The 19,508-nt window shown below is 34.9% G+C and overlaps 1 protein-coding gene across 2 annotated transcripts; it reads right to left on the bottom strand.

Moving 5' to 3' along the window:
* Positions 1-818: 818 nt before the first annotated feature.
* Positions 819-18,916, bottom strand: LOC141830174 (DNA ligase 6). Of its 2 annotated transcripts, XM_074717657.1 has the most exons (20): positions 16,588-18,916; positions 16,379-16,496; positions 16,185-16,266; positions 12,430-12,532; positions 12,262-12,358; positions 11,066-11,168; positions 9,765-9,893; positions 8,397-8,444; positions 7,823-7,920; positions 7,684-7,749; positions 6,512-6,671; positions 6,318-6,425; positions 4,222-4,271; positions 3,787-3,821; positions 3,618-3,679; positions 3,215-3,373; positions 3,056-3,144; positions 2,855-2,954; positions 1,385-1,502; positions 819-1,290 (listed from the first exon to the last, which is right to left on the bottom strand). In XM_074717657.1, the coding sequence occupies exons 1-20, from the start codon at positions 18,887-18,889 to the stop codon at positions 1,100-1,102; spliced, it is 4,218 nt and encodes a 1,405-aa protein (XP_074573758.1). In that variant the 5' UTR covers positions 18,890-18,916; the 3' UTR covers positions 819-1,099. The 2 variants fall into 2 exon arrangements, with proteins under 2 accessions (XP_074573758.1, XP_074573759.1); XM_074717658.1 differs by lacking the exons at positions 819-1,290; positions 1,385-1,502; positions 2,855-2,954; positions 3,056-3,144 and having other exon boundaries at positions 3,371-3,457; positions 16,588-18,889.
* Between the last annotated feature and the right edge of the window lie 592 nt (positions 18,917-19,508).

Genomic DNA, 19,508 nt, shown 5'->3' with positions numbered 1-19,508 from the left:
ATGGAAGAAAAGAATAACATTACATGTCATATATAATAGGATTATATATATATATATATATATACATATATAGTGAGGCGTGGGGATTATTTTTGAAAAATTTTTTAAAATGATTGTACAATAATATTCTAGTGTTAAAACATATAAAAAGCAAGAGATATTTTTTATTAGCAACGGATAGTGATATTTATATGTGAAAATAATCTTTTTTATTTTTCCGATGTGTCGAAAAACTAAAAACTAATGTATCTGACTGAGATTTATCATTTTTTTTATATGTGAAAATAAAAATTAATGTATATCTTATCTATCATTAAAAAAAAAAGGCTCATGACTTCTGACTTGATTTTTACAAAATAAAATAGTATTAAACACACATTTTGAAGTGAAAATCTGCAACATGCACAAACTGACTCCCATTTGATATAAGCTTAGATATTACATAATCCATTGGCATATAATTTATTTCAAACTGCCCAAGAATTAAATCATGAACATCCTCACCAGTGAAAGAATTTGCAAAAGCCATCAGAACTTCAAGTTTATCTATAATTCTTTGCTATGCATTTTCTTCACATTTGTTTGAATGAAAATTGGAATCCAAATCCAATAGAACAACCTGTACATTCTTTTGATCGAGCAGTTAAAGGTAGAATGGAGGGAATGGGGTTTGATCTCGCATTACTGCAACAACAAATTAGGATCCAACATCTTTCAACAATGTTCCCAATGTATTTGATAATTAGTAAACAACAGAAGAACTCAACATGAAGTAGTATTCAAAACATAAGGTCAGCTTAAGCCACAACAAAACAAAAGGAGACAATTTAGTAGCAATTTAATAGTAATTCAACATAAAGTCATCATACCTTGATTTCCACGAGCTCAGCACATGCCAAGTGGTATGTATAGATGTTAATAGAAGACGTAAATCGAATCAAAAACAACAAAAAAAAAAAAAAGAAAAATTGTTGTTCTTCTATAAAACTAGGTCAAGAGCAAGTGACAAAAGGAAAGGATTATATAGCAAAAAAGTTTCAACTATAGGGCAGAAACTATTTGCCTGAATCAGTTTTACTGCATGATTTGGAAGACCACATTAGTCTTCCGTGAACACCTCCATTTTCCTGGTTTGAGATTTATACATGAGAGCAATATCAGAAGAAGTGCTGCAATCTTCGGGCGTCTTGTCTGGTCGAGATCGGATGTACCTTGGCAATCTTACTGAGATGCCTCGTGAAGGATGAACTAAACCAACAGCAGCATGATGAACTGGTGATATTGTGAGGTCTGGGATGGTTAGATTAAACAACCAATCAATCCTTGAGATCGACGTGCGATTTCCATTGAATTAAATTTAGATGACAGTGGAATACCAACATACCTGCACCTCTTATTTCCCAAACAAGTTCTGGACGAAACCATAGATCAGGTGTCTCATTTGTTTGGTAGTAAGATGGCTTCCTGGGCGATAACTTCTCACCAGAAAGAAATTCTTTCATCTGCAATTTCACCAATAGACCGATAACCAGATAACATCCTTAACCATGAATAATAAGTAACCAAATCAAATATGTATAAGTTGAAACATTTCATCAAGTCATGCAAGTCCCAACTATTTGAAGACGGCTACATAAAACTTATCTTTGTTAAGCTCACAAAGTCAGAACTAATTCTAGTAAAATAAAATCACAGAACACAGTCAATGCACCAAACATATATTCTTCATTTATTAAAGTTTCTACCTTTCATAAGTCATAGCATGGTGAAGGTAACAGAAGAAAAATATAAATCTTTGGGACCAAAAATACTGTCAACTTAATCTAGAAGTTTGTATGTAGATTCTTAATTTGGAATACTTTTCATGGATACAATCGAACAATTTAAGAGAGATAATGATGCAGCATGAAAAATAGCACCGCAAAAAATTTAAACAATTCAACTCACCAAAGGAAAAAGTATATTAATAAGCTAATAGATAATCTCTCTTAAAACAGTGTAAGAATAACACAATCTTCTAATACCTTTTGTAGTGTTGAAATAAGATAGTTGTCTAAAATATCTAATTTTTTTTTTTTAAAAATTCTAATCTATCACTAAAAGCTATAACAACCCTTTAACAACTCTAAGAAATTGAAAAACATATATATTTTTCAAACTAAGATTTCAAAATTGATCCCTAATACTCAAAGCAAGTTGTCATCCCTTTTCTTCAATTATAGTCTCCAAACATAATTTGAAATTAGGGATGACAGGGGTCTACCGCACTAATTGAACCATGCCCAATTAAATAATAAGGTACTCGACCGCTAAATCCCTACATAAAATTTTGAAATTGAAACCTGTACCCACCACCCATTTAATTAAACCGATACCTATCGAGTATCCAAACCCTCTGTGAGTTGGGTGCATAGGATTAGATATTAAATAATATAAACACATAATTAAATCAAGTAGCAAAGCAACTACTAATGCTATCAATAACTTCCAATAAAATTATCAAAAAAACAAGAATATAATTTTGACAAGACAAATATTACTTATAATAATAATTTAAGCATCAACCTTATTATCTATAACTCAACTAAATAATAATTATATACATATATATATATATATATATATATATATAGGCACTCAACTAAATAATTATTAATCGGCTTAACAATTATATATATATATATATATATATATATATAACACAACTAAATAATTATTATATACATAAACTAAATTATTAGTAATCGGCTTAATGATCTAAATACATTTAGCAAAATTTCAAAATAATCAATATGCTTAATCTGCTATGCATGAACGTATGAGCTGGGCATGAAACCAAACAAAAAAAGAGTACCTCTAAATAAAATGAATCTGAAAAACCAGACATGACGCGACAGACACTTTGAAATTCTTCAGTATCTGGATTGTAGCATGCCACAAGGAAAGGACTATACCTGAACGATGGAATCCACAAATATGAAAGAACCTTGTGAAATGTCGAATGCCATGGATTTCATAAAAAATGATAGCAAAACAAAAAACTCAAAATCTGTACCATCCAGCTTTTCTTCCATTTCCATGCCAAGCACCAATAAGAACAAGATCAAGACTGTCACCTATTCCTTCAACATAATCACGCTTTACCTAAAAGAAAGAAAACTAAAGGAAATTAGTAAAATGATTGTCTGTATAGAACAGTTAGAAACTAGGATACCTTCAGCCATGCCTCACAACGTTTTGACGCAGAATACCCAAAATCATCTAGAGTCTTCACCATAATTCCTTCACAAGAGGAATTCCGTGCTTCTTCAAAGAATAAATTCACTCTATCTAAGGTGATTTGATTATTGGTGAATGCTTGATCTGCTTCCACCTATTCAATAGCAGTTATAATTCATAAATCAAGGTGTTACCAATGTTGTAGTATCCATACTGCTTTGCTACAAGTGCTTCCCACCTTAATCAGCAAAGAAGAGGTGCATGACAAATCCCTCTTTTAAAAAAACACAGTACAAAATCTATGACATATCTACTGATATAAGCAACGATAGAAACATAGAAGGATTTCAAAGTATGAAATAGTTGAGGAGAAAAGAAGGATAAAGTAGGATATTTACAGTTATTTCCTTGGCAAACTCCAAGTAACCTGCCTTTTCCATATGAAATAGATCTTTTATATCTGCCAATTAAAACAGAGGAATTAGAGTGCATGACATGAATTAACATTTTTCTTGGGTCACGGACATAGCAGATATGAGCAATAAGCACAGTCTAGAATAAACATACACTTTCTCCTTTTACGAAGTGGGAGATCCAAAAGCCTGTAACAAAATTAGTCAATCGCTTGATTGTAAACAATTAGATTCCAACAGTCAAAATCATTGGCTTAATTAGTCAAAGAAAATTTGTAGAACTGATTTTAAGAGCTATTGAATGGGTCAGACCAGAATAAATATATCAGGTACATGTTTGTTTCAAGTGGTATATAAATCTTAAAGTTATTTTTCTTGGTTTGTTTCAGGGGTATAAATTGCTATACTGCTTGAATGTTTCAGCAAACTTACACCTCATAAGAGTTCTTGTACTGAACTAAAACTTCAAAGCATGCTCCACATTGTTTGCCTCTTATGTACAGATTGTATTTCAACCTAGCTATTGAAGGAATCACAAACTAGAAAGATTTTAGCAAGTTTCTAATTTTGAAAGTTTATAGGGACATACCGTTCTCCGTTGCAGAGCATGATATCAAATATGAAGACACAAATATTAACCTGTAAAACATTGCCTTCGTATAAGCTAGGAAATAATGTCACCCAAAAATTATCAACAAAACATGTGATAAATCATCAATTTATCTAGAATGCCTAACTTATGATTGCAAGTTGAACCATGTAAAAGTAACATCTTGGATGTATTTTTTTTAACATATTAGTTGATGGATAAAATTATATTATTATTCAATTAAACAGGAACAATTACCCGATATATATTGAATGAAAAGGATACCCATGTCATATTAGGCTGTGATATTAGGGCTGAACAGGATCCTCATGAGCTAGCTATGTACTTGATTCAGCAAGAGCTTGTATGTTTGTTTAATAGTATAAAATATATGAAAAGATCAAGCTTTGAATGTTAATGAGCTTAGCTCATTAATGGTCATGAACAAAACTCAAAAACAATTTATGAAGAAACTTATTTATTAGCTTATCTAAATCTCAATTATAATTTTATTTATTTATTATTCAAACTGACCCCACCTAGTGGGATAAGACTTGATTGTTGTTGTATTTATTTGTTATTCAAATACATAAAAGAAATATAATACTCTATAAATTTTTTATAATTTTAAATTATCTATAATACGTTACAATTGAGACAATGATATATATTTAATTTACTAAATCAATATTTTAATTAAATTATAAGGACAATAGTATCTCTAGTTGAGCTCAATAAAAATTCTTGGGAAACTTTTTCTTCAAATTTTAGGGCACCGATGGGTCTTTTCATGATGTTGTTTATTCATTATTGTAAAGTTTATGTTGTACTTAGTTTATCTAGATTATGTAACAACCTGGACATAAAGAGTAACTAAACTCCAACTTGAAAGAGAGTGCTACAGTATTTGGTTAGTTGGAATTTATGCAGTGAATTTAGTCCCATGTTAGTAATTTCTTTCCATGGTTGCTTATATAAATAGAAGTTCTTATTATTTGATGAAGCAGTGAAATAAGCAAAATATTGTATAATGCCACATCTTAAGATGGCATCCCCTTAATGTGATTGGCATTCATGGAACCATGATTTATATGTTTGAAATATTTTACATTTTGAGTGATGAAAAGAACACCATCTTATTGAAATATACATCCTTACCATCTTATTAAAATATAGATCTTTCCCTTTCTCAACAAATTTGTATCATTTTAAGAAATTTTTTCCTTATTCCAAATGTTAAGCACCTTTTATTTTGTTTTTTCTTTAAAAAAATTCTATTCCTTTTGATCCCAAGAATCTAATATGGTTGTATGCTTAAGTTTCCTGACCAACTAGTACTGAGGTAACAATTCTAGTTGAGCTCAACGGCCTCCAGCTTAGGAATATTTATTTGAATCCTTATCCCTAGAAAAGGCACTTTAATACCTTCTAGAATTTGGAAAAGTGAAATATTATATTGCCTTGCCATGAGAAAACCATGGCATTGGTTTATATAGATTCATGTAAAATCTAAATCTAGACATGCAAATGTATGACAAAACCCAATATATATACCCTATTAACCTAATGGTTTTAACTATTTTATTACTTAATAACAATAAACATATCAATCCAACATTACCAATACATAAATTCCGATTGCTATGTTTATAAAATGTAGAGGATGATCATATAAATCAACAGGCGTATGATAAAAGTTTGCTGTGCATCACAAAGAGACATGTATACCTAAATACATAAGCTACTTTTCTGCCAACTAGAATTTAAGGAACTTAGTGAGTTGTTTTTTCTTGAACTCTGCTAGCATATTTTCTACAGACCTCAGGTCTGATTTGTGGTGCCCCAATTCCCTCAAGATCTCTGTTTCCCAAGGCTCTTTTTTACAGCCCAACACAAACGTGGTTAGGCTACATCATGCCAGTTATTTTGCCCCATATTTCCACTTGATAATATGTGTTGACACCATGTTTCTACATGATATTATGGTGTGTTTGACACCTTGACATTCACAAGTAACAAGGAGATTATGCATAGGCATACATCCATCACTAAGCAGACTCAAAATCTCAAAGGAAAACAATGAAAAGTAGACAGACTTTGATTTTTTCTGTTGAAATTGATGAATCCTTATTTCCTCTTTCCCTTGAAGATAGCTCTTGAAAAGACAAAAGTTTACTGCCATTCTTTCTGTCCACAGCAACAACCTAGTGCAAAGAATCTATATCTAAGAGCAAGTATAATAATGAAAATATTATTTCTCACTAAAATATGGCTTGATAGAGAAAACTACCTCTGAATCTAATATAAAAGTAGAAGCTTCAGGTTTACAGGAATCTTTGATAATGTTCACTAAATCTGGGAATCTAGATGTTGTTTCCTTCATTTGTCGTGAAAAAATTCGTATAGAACCATCAGCTAATCTATGAATTTGAGCCCTTTGACCATCATATCTGAAATTAATGATTAAACAATATTAAAATTATTTCATTGGCTAGGGAGATCAAGGAAAATGGAATAAGATACTTAAAAGCATTCTTCTCAAATGTAAGCATTGGATACCAATCTCTCAAACAAACAGACAAGGCTTTGTCTCAACATCCAAGCTTCACTGAAGCTATCTACGAGGAATAAATACATGATACTAGAAGATATTTTAATAGATAAAGAAATAATACGGGGCATGCAACAAAGCTGCTGAATAGCAAATAATCAGGAATCAGACAATTTGTGTGTTTTAAAGTGCAAAGGTCCCGCATTAGATTGAAATCTTTAAGACAAAATCTTTTGTAAGATTGAAATCATGGAAATTAGTTATTGAGGATCAAACTATATAAAGGATTTATGGTACCTAAAATCTCCATTTCAAACCTTTTCGAACATTGAATCAAATAAAACCATACTGCCTAAAACAGGTCCCATTGATAAACCTAAAGAAGAAATGCTGTAAGCTCTCTGATACCAAGAATCCCATCTTCCAACCTCTTCCAATTTACCTTGCCAACTGAAACTAAACCAACCTGCATGCACAAGTCAGCTTTGTCTCTTTGGGTAAACCAAAGCCAATAGTTCCATCCTGGATTAATATCGACGACTTAAAACCAATAAGATATCACCATAAAAAACATAAAGCAACTTATTAGCAGATTCAAATAGGAGTGAGGCAAAACTGTTAAATGAGCCACCAGAACTTCATACGCTCACTTGCTTCCTAATAGTAAAAGGTCTGAACATCCAACGCTTAATTTCTCAATCTCTTGACATAAAAATATTTAAAAAGTGTGCCTCCATAACAAACAATTGCTCAATCATTTTAAGGCTTTATCTTATGCTTAGATTATTAAAAAGACAATTAAATCACCATTTGTTATATATTTTCATGAACCCTCTTCACAATTATTTCAGAAAAGCTTTTTAAACTTGTTTAAGAAAATAGAGCATCAAAATGAACACATGAAAACATACTTGTATTCACAGGTGAAAGCTCTACCCTGAAACAATTTCATCACTTGTATGACACCATTGGTAATTCTGTCAAATACCAAATTACCATGGACATGAATAACACAAAAATAATAGGTATGCAAATAAGAAACAAATATACCTGGCAAGCATTGGCAGAATAGGTGTGCCCGGAATCATTTCAATTGAATGAGCAGAAAATTCTAAGCCTTTGCTCAAAAGAGAAGGAATAAGCACATCCTGTACACAGGAAAGAGTGGAAGAGATAAATGAACAATCTAGGGTCCATAATTGCTTATGTCTGTACAAACAACTTAGATATCTGACATTTCTGTATACAAAAGATATTTGTCAATTTCAACTCAAACAAAACAAAGACAACCTAACAGACGGCAACACAAACCTAAGATTGGAAAGACACATGTTAATAGAAAATAATGATGATCAATTTCTCCATATGAAGGGCTATTTACTAAGTTGGTGTAACACATCCTGCTTCTAAGTCATACTAATTGAATATGAAAACACAAGTTTTTTGTCATTATGTAGAATACTCTAGCTTTTACTGTAAATTCCTACTGTAGCAGATAAAGAGAAAAACTGATATTTATTTCTAGAAAACTGGCAAAGTAAGTTTCCCATATTGCAATTTTATCTGAGAGAATCATTTTATGAATCGCTAGAGAAACTAACACACTGCAGCTGAAATGAATTACCAAATTTGGAAGAACATTGAATGCCTCCACAACTGCTGCAGAAACATTCTGACAAAAGATGACAATATTGAAAACTATCAGTAACATGTATCATACAAGTTTCAAAGTTTATCTAAAAATAACAAAACATCATAAATCAATTTGTAAAGGAAAAAAAATGCAGTTATACAATTGGCACAGACCTATTCTCATATTGAACAAAAAGTCTAAATAATCACAAAAGCAAAGAGAATTAAGGAAGCCTTTTCAGATTCAATGGAATTGAAGCACTTATTACACACATATTTGTATTTGATCAGGTTCTTTTCAATGGGTTGCTTTTACTTTCACATGAACATAGGAACAAAACAAACCAAGGAAGGCTTCTAAGAGCCACGACATGAGGTTTCTAGATAAGCTATTACTATAATGATGAAGTAAATAAAAAAAATTACATGCTGGACCAAAAAAAGAAAAAAACATGGTATTCTGTCCACACCTCCCCCCCCCCCCCCCCCCCCCCCCCCCCCCCTAAAACCTTATATGTGACACGGAGCCACCGGCAATCAACAGTGCTTCCATCCCCTTCCAGCAGCCTGTAACCTCTTACCTCTCCTGTACTTCCTCCTCTGACAAACAGCTCTTTGTCTTCCCGATCCTTCTTCTCCTATCTCCTGCATCTTGCTCACCGTGCACCACTTGAGAACTGGACCATGAGCCACATGATCATGCTGTCAGCGAATGGCAGAGCTTATCTCCCCTCCAGCAGCTTTTCGTTGTTAACATTAAGAGGATACCCCTATTCACTCGTGTACAGTTTCTTTTATTGACTCTTTTTTGGATAATTGAATTTTTTTATCCTTGCCTGGTTAGTTGTTGCAGAATGTTTACTCTTTTGCTAGATTTTACATGAAATTTATCTTTCTCTTGTATATCCTCTTGCAATGTGGTTATGGTTAAGAGTGTTTTGATTATGATTGTGGTTGAGATGAATCCAACTGTCAATCAACCAGTTTAAATGACCAGTATTTATGACTTTAGATGATGAAAGATTACAGGCTTCTAGTAATGAGACTTTAACAAGACATTATGTTATAAGTTCAGATTTTTTGTACTTTATGAATCATTTCAATGAAATTTAATGTAATTGACAATGTTTCAATTATATTCTAATCTTTGGACGTAAATAGATCAAGTGAGAGGAGATTGGAGGGGTGGAGCTAGTAAAAACCATGTTGACACAGTCTGATCAGTGCTAAGTGTCAGCACAGCCCAGCACAGTGACCATTCTTGATTGATATCATTAAACATTAAACAAAAACCAATATTGTCATGAAAATAGATGTATTTCAGAGGCCTGCAAACTTACTAGGATGCAGAAAATCAAACCTGAAGCTGCAATTTAGTGACATCAGAAATTCCAACAGACCCTAGAGGGGGTAGACTATTCAACACCACTGCTTGTGCTAGTGCTGGCAAGATGGTTTTCATCATTGCACCAATACGCAAATTCCGAACCTTTACAAGCAACCATAAGCAAAAATTGTCAAGCAAGAAAAACAGAGAACAAGTTTAATTTTTAAAGCATACATGATGTAAAATGCTTGTGGTTTTGCATAGTGATTAGATGCTAACTAAAATCTGGATGGTTTGAGAACAAACTGATGAGAGCAGCTTGGAGAGCAAGGACAAAAAACCATGTCCATGCCAGAGTTTTGTTGGTTTCCTTCAATATGAATAACATCAATCCTATCCAGGTCATGTTTTTAAAGAACTTGTTAATTGTTATCTCATTGCCAGGATAAAAAGATAACGCAAGTGCACAACATTAAAGCAATGGAAATGTACAAAATCTTCACAGATAGATTTGTCTCTTGTAAAATTCAGAACTTTCACCATAACTGGAAAGCCTTTTTGAAGGAGGGGAAACAAATGAGGAAAGGAGAAGATAAGGATTTATAGGAGCTTCAATTCACAGTACAAATAAGTGCCTGATCATCCAGACTCCACAGTTGCTGACCCACATCATTAACTAAGGAACAGGGAAGTAAAGAGAAAAAACAACATAATATATAAGCAAACAGCGCAGAGATAGTCAAGAGGTGAAAAAACAGGAGCAATGACTCAGGAACAGGGATAGTGTTTCAACCAGGTATTCTGATAATTCCACAATAATATTCTCAAGTGGTGATGTCAAATTCGTTCAAGTATGATAGGTTCTGTCAAATAAGGGAAATTTAGTAGAGAATGAACATCTTGGATCTAGAATTTTAATATGGATTGGATGGAGAATTACTAGTGTATCTGACAGATAATTCAAATGCAATAATTTATTTTGTAAAATGAGGTATTGAATGGATAAATTAAACTGTGAAATTTTGTTATTTCTTTATCATCAAAGGGATGTTACTATTGTGGGTAATGGAATTTCCACAATGATGGCAAAACCTTCTGGTATAATCTGAGATGGAAATGGATTACAGTGGCCAGCTTGATTTTTTTTGGCAAGAATCAATGACTGAATAAATCTAATATTTTGATGATATCTTTTTCTGTGCGCCATAGGATTAATGTGTCATGTTCATGTACTCATATGCAATAGCATCAAAAACAAAGATCAACACTCTCTTTGAAATGGCTTGATTACTCTGAAGATTAGAAGCCACAGAACCCAGAAAATGAAGTCTTACCAAGGTTCTGACAAGAAATTTCATTTCCATTTCCCTACAGGAACGCATCAGATTCACAATGAGATTTTTCTTGCGAAGGGCACTCCCACTTCCTGTGATCATACTACATAAAGAAAAGGATGACATAAAAGTGCAAGTTGGTATAGCATTGCTGTAGGAATGACAAACTCAATAAACGTGGGAAAAAGCATACTAAATAAAGGTAAGCGTTCAAACATCAGAAAAAGATGAGGTTTCTAGTTTCAGCAGAAATTGTAACCTTGAAGTAGAAGACCAATTTGAAAAGAGTGATGGAAATCCAATAGACTGGCCAATTTTTACCCAAAATTTTGCAAGGCCTTATCAGAAAAGGTCACAGCTTCAGAGTAAAATTAGCCAAAAAGGTTAACATGTGCTAGTATTTGCAATGTTTGTGATAAGTGTTGGATACATGTTCATATAGATATTATTGGAAGATAGATTTTGGGATATGAGCTGGTTGATTAGGGTAGCACTTCAGTTAGTAAGAATTGCCAAAATTGGCAATGCAAATGTTGAATGGATTTAAGATGGACTAAGATAACAAGGATAATAAAATTATTTTCCAATTTTAAGATGGAGGACTGGGGTAGTAAGAACCATAGAATTCTTTTCGATTCCATCGAGATGGAAGCAATGATGCATTGCTGATAGAAGCAAAAAAAAGTTTTCCAATCTTCTCTTTGTCTTATCCTATATTAAAAAGGAACAGCAAGATATCAAGTAAAATCTGCCTAGAATTGAAGAAATTGATCCATTGTTCTCAAAATTAGATCACTACACAAACTTCAAAAGTAAGGCTGACAGCCAAAGGAGTTCAATATTGATTCCAAGCACCAATCTTGCAATCTAAAGCATTTTTTGCACACTAAAAGTAGTATAGTTCTACTTCTCTTCTTCACAAACTTAGTCATAATCATATGCCAATATTAACTGTTCTGGTACTTCCGATTCATATTTATAATTATTACCTGTTGACAATACTAAATTTATAAATGTACATACAAAAGCAGTTTTATGGAAGAGAGAAATGCTTGGCACGTAAACATTTACATAAAAAAAAACTAAATATAGAGTATAGACATCAAAAGAATTAGGCCTTGGCAACCAACAACTTTGTTACTCTAAAAGACATGATGAACAAATAAAATTGGCATTCTTGAGCTTAAGAGTCATACCTGATCTCTCTAAGAATACAGAAAAAATGGTGAATTAAAATGGGACTAGGAGGAGCAAGTAAAGGCTGGGTTTGTCGGATTTCTTGTGCAACATCACCTTAAATTATTCCATCAATCAGAAAAACAGCTGAAAGGTGATAATTACCAAGCAACAATGATGATTCTTACCAAGATCACCTAATTTATTGTACATTTCCTTGATTTTTGATCTGGTTGTCCCACAAGCCTCTTCCAATGCCGTTACTACTAAACTTCCACCGACATTCAGTTCCTATGTTCATAACTTCAAAAATGTGTTACCTGTTAAAAAAAATCTACAAAAACACAACAAAAAATTGAAACTTACAGGTGCATTGTTAATGTAATGCGATCAAAGCATATACTAGGACACAAATGCTTGGTGACATATGGCTAAGAAGCATGCAGGCCAATAGAAAGAAGAATGAATGCCAAAATTGGCCGAGTTGGACAGAAATAGGCAAAGGCATGTGATCTTTCCCAATCAATTGTCGTTCATCTAACAAACATCAATGGAGAAGTTTAAAACATTAATGAATAATGATTTAAAGAAATTACCTAGAAAATGAGACTCTAGTAGCAAATAGATGTGATCAGTTCAAATTTAGTCAAATTACGTTGAATTTTAGGAACCCAATCAATCTAGTTGACTCTTCATCAACCTTAGCTTGAATTCCACCAAATGCACATGAGAACGGGGGAGAGTATATGTTAACTTAATTTCCAACACAACGTCGTCATCATTTGGTCATGTTTTAACTTTGATCATTCCCCATACATCCAATTCAAATGTCAACGGAATCATAATTGAATATTAAAAAGTAACATAATTTTGGAAAATATATATTAAAATCAATATTATTTAATATTTGACAAATAACAAAAAATATAATCCATAGTTATTTAAGACGTGAGGCACCCAAAACGCATAGGTGCTGTGGGACTTGAGGCGCACGGCACAAGGTGAGGCGCACGTCTTACGGAAGAAAGGCGCTCTGGGTATAAATTTTTACAATTCAAACATATATAGGGAATTTCTACCAAAATATTTCACTAACAAAACTATAGTCCATAAAATATTAAACAATAATGTAAATATAAAATTCACTAGCAAATAAATACGTTATGTGCATAATTCAAATTTAAAAAAAAAACTTCAAATATCTAAATCATCAAAATCTTCATCATCTTCCTTAATCATATCATTATCTTCATCACCACCACCAGAAGTTTCAGATTTGTATAGCTGAATCTTTATCAGTTTCCTCAAGACCGATTTCTTTCTCCTCTCACAAGGCACACGCTTAAGGTGCACAGGAGCAAGAGGCTCGCTTGGCTGTGCCTTGGCACAACCAAGCAAGTGCCTTTAATAAGTATGATATAATCCAATAAATAATGAGGACCATATTTATATGACATAGTTTATTAAGTTGTCTGTTATTTATTTTCATCAAATGTTCTTTCATACTTTTAAAACATGATTTTGTCAATAGTAACAATAATATAATATAATGAAATTATGATAGCATATATATATATAATGTGTTATTAATGATATATTTAATGAGACACAATATACATCATTTTTATGTCTGAATTCTCCCAATTTCATGTATTATTTGATATATGTTATATGATATTCTCATGTATGAACTAATTTTATTTTTCACTTTACAATTTTTTTTCTCAAGCATATCAATTTCACAATTTTGTTGATTCAACATTCAAGTGATATTTAGACTTTTAGCACTAGCAAACAAATTATTATGTCACATTGTCATTCACAAGTTAAAAATCTCAAGCTTCATACATCTTTTGCACTAGTGTTGAACGCCAAAACAATGCTTACTCAAAAGTAATATTAATATTATCACTTGGCATATCTATCTGAAGTGAAGTGGCACTTAAAACATCTAACTCATATGATCATTCCCCTTTATTTCTTTCCCAAAAAAAATAAAAGCACAGGAAAAGTATGATGGAATCTGTAAGAAGTCTATCACTCAAGCAAAAGTAAACCAATCTTGATTCTTTGACCATATGAGGCCACAACATTTTTTCAGTTTGTTAATCCAACCAGCCAATGGAGAAGGCAAGCCTTTAGTTTTCCTTGTATAACTTCATAAGTTCGCGAACAAGATACTTCATATTCTTGGTTAATAATAATTTTATCATCATTCCCATACAAAAAAAAACAACTTGAGCTAGCATATCATTTAACTTACAATAAGATATGTGAAATTAGTCTTGTTGAAGCTAAGTACCACACTCATTGATTCTGCATGGACAAGTGTGGTGGTCCATTATATAAATATAAATCAATCTCCTCAACATGAAAACAAAGAAGCATGAGGTATCAAAAATTAAATTCATCCCTCTAAGTTGTTATGAGCAAAAGGGAATGCGTTCAAGGTAGGAGCATGTCCGCTCATTGGTCCCACATGAACAAATATAGTGATCCGCTACATAAATACAAATATACCTTGTTCACTTTCTAAAATAGCTCGAGTTTTTGGGATAAATGGTTAGTCAATTAATTTTACCAAATCTCAATATAAAAATGATAAGCAAAAGCTGTTTATCTAGTTGCAAGATATATATCATGTATTATGCAATGAAGATAACCACTTAATAGGAAAAACATGGATCCAACTATTGTCAATGGTTCTGACATGTACAACCTAGGATTGTACTTTGTAAACACAATGATCAACAATAATAACGGGCAAACCAAAGGCTAACGCTTGGCACAAAGACATTAATTAGTTCTCACAATGAGAAGCTATAATAGGCAGCACTACAACGTTAAAGAGTTTTTTACATGCACTCAAAGTTCATTGAGAGAGCAACCATAAGCTTCCACATAGGTTGACAAGTTGAAAACTTCTAGAAGAATTAGAGAGAAAATCAGTCATGCCACCTTAAATATCCTCAATAAGCCAAGCACAAACTCAACTAAGCTACATTCACATTGGAAAAGCTCAAGCTTGACATGACCATAACACCTGCCTTGAGCAATGCAAGTCCACCTTAGGCAAGCCATCTTTGTGCCCCAAAAGCCACCTCGAGCAGCCACCTTGGGCAATTCAAGCCCACCTTAGACAAGTAATCCTTGTTCCCAAAAGCCATATCTGCTTCAGTCGAAGTATATCCCACCTCGGTTAAGCTTCATAGCTTTATAAGACATCTCAACCAAACTGCAATCATCCTAGTTGAGTTGCTTATGCCCCCATTTGATCTCAACTAGACTCAACTTGGACTCATCTAACTATGTGCCCATATTGTGGTCCTCACCTAATTAATAACTTTGGTACACTACTTTCAATTTGTTATGGTCTGACCATATCAACAACCAATTTTTTTTCTGTGCCCCAGTGAGACTTACGGAATTTCACCAGCTCCGATGAAGCACACACGAAATGTAGCTGATCATCTGCTTCATTCCTAAAATGGGATGTCAGTCGGGCAAGGATCCAGTCCTCTCTGATCAGGGCTTCACTTGGTCTCGCACGTACGACCTCACCCCAGGCCCTGTCTCCCATCCAATCCGCAAGCTGAGTTTCCTCGCCATCTTCTCCACTAGGCAAACTGACTGGTCTGACCTCTTCAGCTTTGGGCAGCCGCAGTCGGTGACGAAGGCATAAGTTTCCGATGCGAATGGAAGAGAGCTCGGGCTTCGGAACCGTCCTCTCGAAGCTATGCTCCCCGGGCCCTGCCCTTGACCTGAAGACTGTACACTGTCCTATAATTTCTCAAATGCCCTTAAAATGTTCTAAGATCATCAACCAGAAAAGTAGCATTGTTACAACTACTAAAGGGGAAAAAAAAGTCCGCTCAAAATTTTTCTGAACAGAAAATGTTGTTTCAAGTTATCGAAAACATTTAGATCCTAACAACAAACTCACCATATTTTCATGGTCAGAAGCAATTCTATTTGTGCACAGATAAAGAGCAGGCAGAACATCAGCAGGAGACAGGGTAAGCAAGCTGCAAGAAAATTGGCAATACCACCATTTGCTCATAATTCAGACCAAGACTGGCTTGGAGTAAAATATCATGAAAGCCAACATAAGAAAGAAGAAGAACATCTCAGACAAACCTTCTGAACATATTGCAAAGCATAGTTGTGGTCTTTATCTTTCCTTTTTCTTGTTCCACTAAGTGAAAAGTTCGTGCTAGGTGCAAGTAGGGAGAAGGTTCTCCAGCTTTCCAGCATGCTGTAATAAATTGTCCTAGTTGTCATTTAGTTCTTAAGTGAATAACACAATGCAAAGATGGCTCCTAACTGATTGGAATACGAATACGAACCATACTCAATAGGGCAATATTTATCAATTGGTAATGATACATTAGTTGCAGTTTTGTCTTCTTTCAAATTTCCCTTTAAGTACAATGTTGGTAAGCCTATTCTGTCTGAAGATGAATTGTACAGCTTTTCTCTATTCTTATCTAAATGAATAATTGGGGCATCACCTGCAGGGAGTAAATTCCCCTCAGTTTTCAAAACATTATCTGTGATTGAATTCTCATCATCCTCCAAAACATTATGGAAAGCACTGTAATACATGTCCACTGCTACATCAATATTTCCTTTAGCCTTCTCCATCAATGTTGCAGCAGACTTCCGTGGTATTCCATCATTTATGACCTGAAGAAATTTATCCAAATCTTCTTTACAGATTTTTATAGCAGCCGGATTCTCATCTATTGAACTACTTATTTGTTGACTAGAAGTATTCACATTGGTAAAACTGGAAGATGCGTCTGCTGAAGCTTTTTTGAAAAAATTAGTGATAATAGATTGCTTTCCACCACTTTTATCCAAAGTCGGGCAACCTTTCACCTTCTTTTTTTTCTTGTTTTTTCCACCATCTGAACTCCTCTTTTTTTTGAGTGGTGAATTTGCCGTATTTTTCAAACTTTGTTCAACTGATTGCTTCACTGGGCTCAGGAAATTCTTCATACCAAATTCAGGAATCTCTCCAGGAGATTTAAGAGGAAGTGAGAGATCAAGATTAGTCACAATCTTTTCACAAGGGCTAACTATAGAATTGTTAGTGGCATTTGCTTGTTTATAGAACTCTGTTTCGTGTTCGAAAAATTCAGTAACTGCAGCAATGATATCTCCATTAAACTTTTTGAGCAATTCTAATGATTGGTTCTGTGTTACCCAAGATGGCAAGCAATCTTGAAGGTCCTTAAGTGTGCCTTCCATGTCCTCAACATTTAGCCTGCTGAAATTTTGCAAGTCAGGTTGCGGTGGAATATTTTCTGAATCCACTTCACCATGCAGGTTAAGATCAACAGCTATGTCATTCCCAGACATTAAATCAGCAGAGTCTGACTTCCTGTGTAAAGCCAACAGAAAATCGTGCTTGTTTGCCATCTCATCAACCAGTCCTCTGAAATGCTTCTTCATAGCTAAAGCATGCTTGCTATCCGGAGTCTCAATATCCACTCCAACAGTTGGTACAACTCGCTTTGGCCTCAAGAACTTTACATATTCTCTCAACTCATCATAGTTTGAATGCTCACTGTACGGAACCAGATGAATCTCAAGTGAACCCTTAACTCTCACTGCAAATCCATCTTTCTTCGTTTCATACATCCACCCTGTTGAAACGAAACCCACTACTTTAGAGTATCCTCTCTCCAGCATAATCTCCTCCATCTTTCCAAAATTAGGCTTGAAGTAAGGCCAAGTCTCACCCAATACGTTCCATCCAATAACGTGAATATTGCTGACTGCAGTATCCTGAGTAAAAGCACCAGAATCGACAAGGCCCAGAACAGATAAAATCTGCATTTTTCGGCTATCCACTTGCAGCAGGCAACCGCATTGACGAGAAATCTCAAGCAAAATCTTCTCTTTGCCAATTACATAGGTTGCGATCAGAAAAAGAACCGATTCCCCCGTTTCCTTATTTTGCTCTTTAATTCTTTTGATAGTGCTCACGATGTATTCGACCGAATCCTCTTGCGATGGGAAGACGAACTTGGGGTTGCAATATGTCGTGTCCAAGAAAACAGCATCCGCTCCAACGAACTCACACAAAATAGGATCCAGTTTCATCGATTCATGAAAACGAAAGTCGCCAGTGTGAATATACCTTTCCGCTCGCCTCCCTTCGGACCCACGTGACCTAAAAAGGAACTGGACGGCACCGGGGCAGTGGTTGGCGTCTATGGCAGCAACCTCCCATTCGTCGATCTCCAAGACTTCACCCAAAGCGAGTGAAACGACGAAGAAAGGAGGGACCTTGAGTATCTCGACAAGGAGACGAGCGGTGATCGCCGAGCAAAAGATGACTCCTTTGCACCAAGCGCTGCTGAGGCCGGCGTAATGATCTGCGTGGAAGTGGGAAAGAAAGTAGGAGACGGAGAAGTCTCCGGCTGAGCGGAAACCGTCGATCACGAAGCGCGTCCTCGGAATAATCTTGGAATGGGGGAAGTCGGAGGGCGCCGAGGGGAGAGGAGAGCCGGCGGACAGGAGACGGAAAGCAAGGGGAGACAAGGAGGGATTAGAAGGAAGAGAGGCGGAGAAGGAGCGGTACGAGGAGAGGAAAAGGGAAGAGGAGGATGAGCCGGAAGGGGAAGGAGGGCCGGTCATAGGGTCATTTCAGGGTTCGAGAAGCTAACAAGAATGCTCTGCAAATTTGCCAAAAGAGGCACACACAGACACAGTTATAAATGGCTTTACTCATGTCATTTTTTTATTAAAAAATAAAATAAAATAAGGAAAATTCAACATCGACTCAATTAATTAATTTATAAATTAAGTAAATAAAAATTTCTCACTGCCCGTAAATATTGTAAGTCCACCAGAAGAATGTGTAGGTTAAATTTAGTTGACTACGATGAAATAATTTTGTAGATTTATATACAATATAAAGATATAATAAAGGACATACATATTATACTAGAGTAATACTACGCTGCACGACAACTCCGTGCGCGACCCATGCGTGACTCCCCGACCCACCGCCGCTGCCGCTGTCGCTGCCCTCACCGCGTCGTCCGACCACCGCCTTGGCCGCGATCGACGTGCCGCTCGTCAGCGCTCCGTCCGACGTCAGATTCCGACCGGATAGTAGTCAGAATCTGACGAAATTCGACCGAAAATAGGGTCCACAGTGGCAACACCGTTTCCGACCGCGATTTGATCGAAAACGACGCGGCCACTATGGGTGTCGATCGGGCTGGATTCCAACCGAATCGCGACCCATGGT

Source organism: Curcuma longa, chromosome 5 (assembly GCF_044706935.1).
Source record: "Curcuma longa cultivar G26 ecotype Majalengka, Jawa Barat chromosome 5, ITB_CL_G26_1.1, whole genome shotgun sequence".
NCBI lineage: Eukaryota > Viridiplantae > Streptophyta > Magnoliopsida > Zingiberales > Zingiberaceae > Curcuma > Curcuma longa.
The sequence above is the reverse complement of the archived record's forward strand: the minus strand, read 5'-3'. Positions and strand labels throughout refer to the sequence as shown.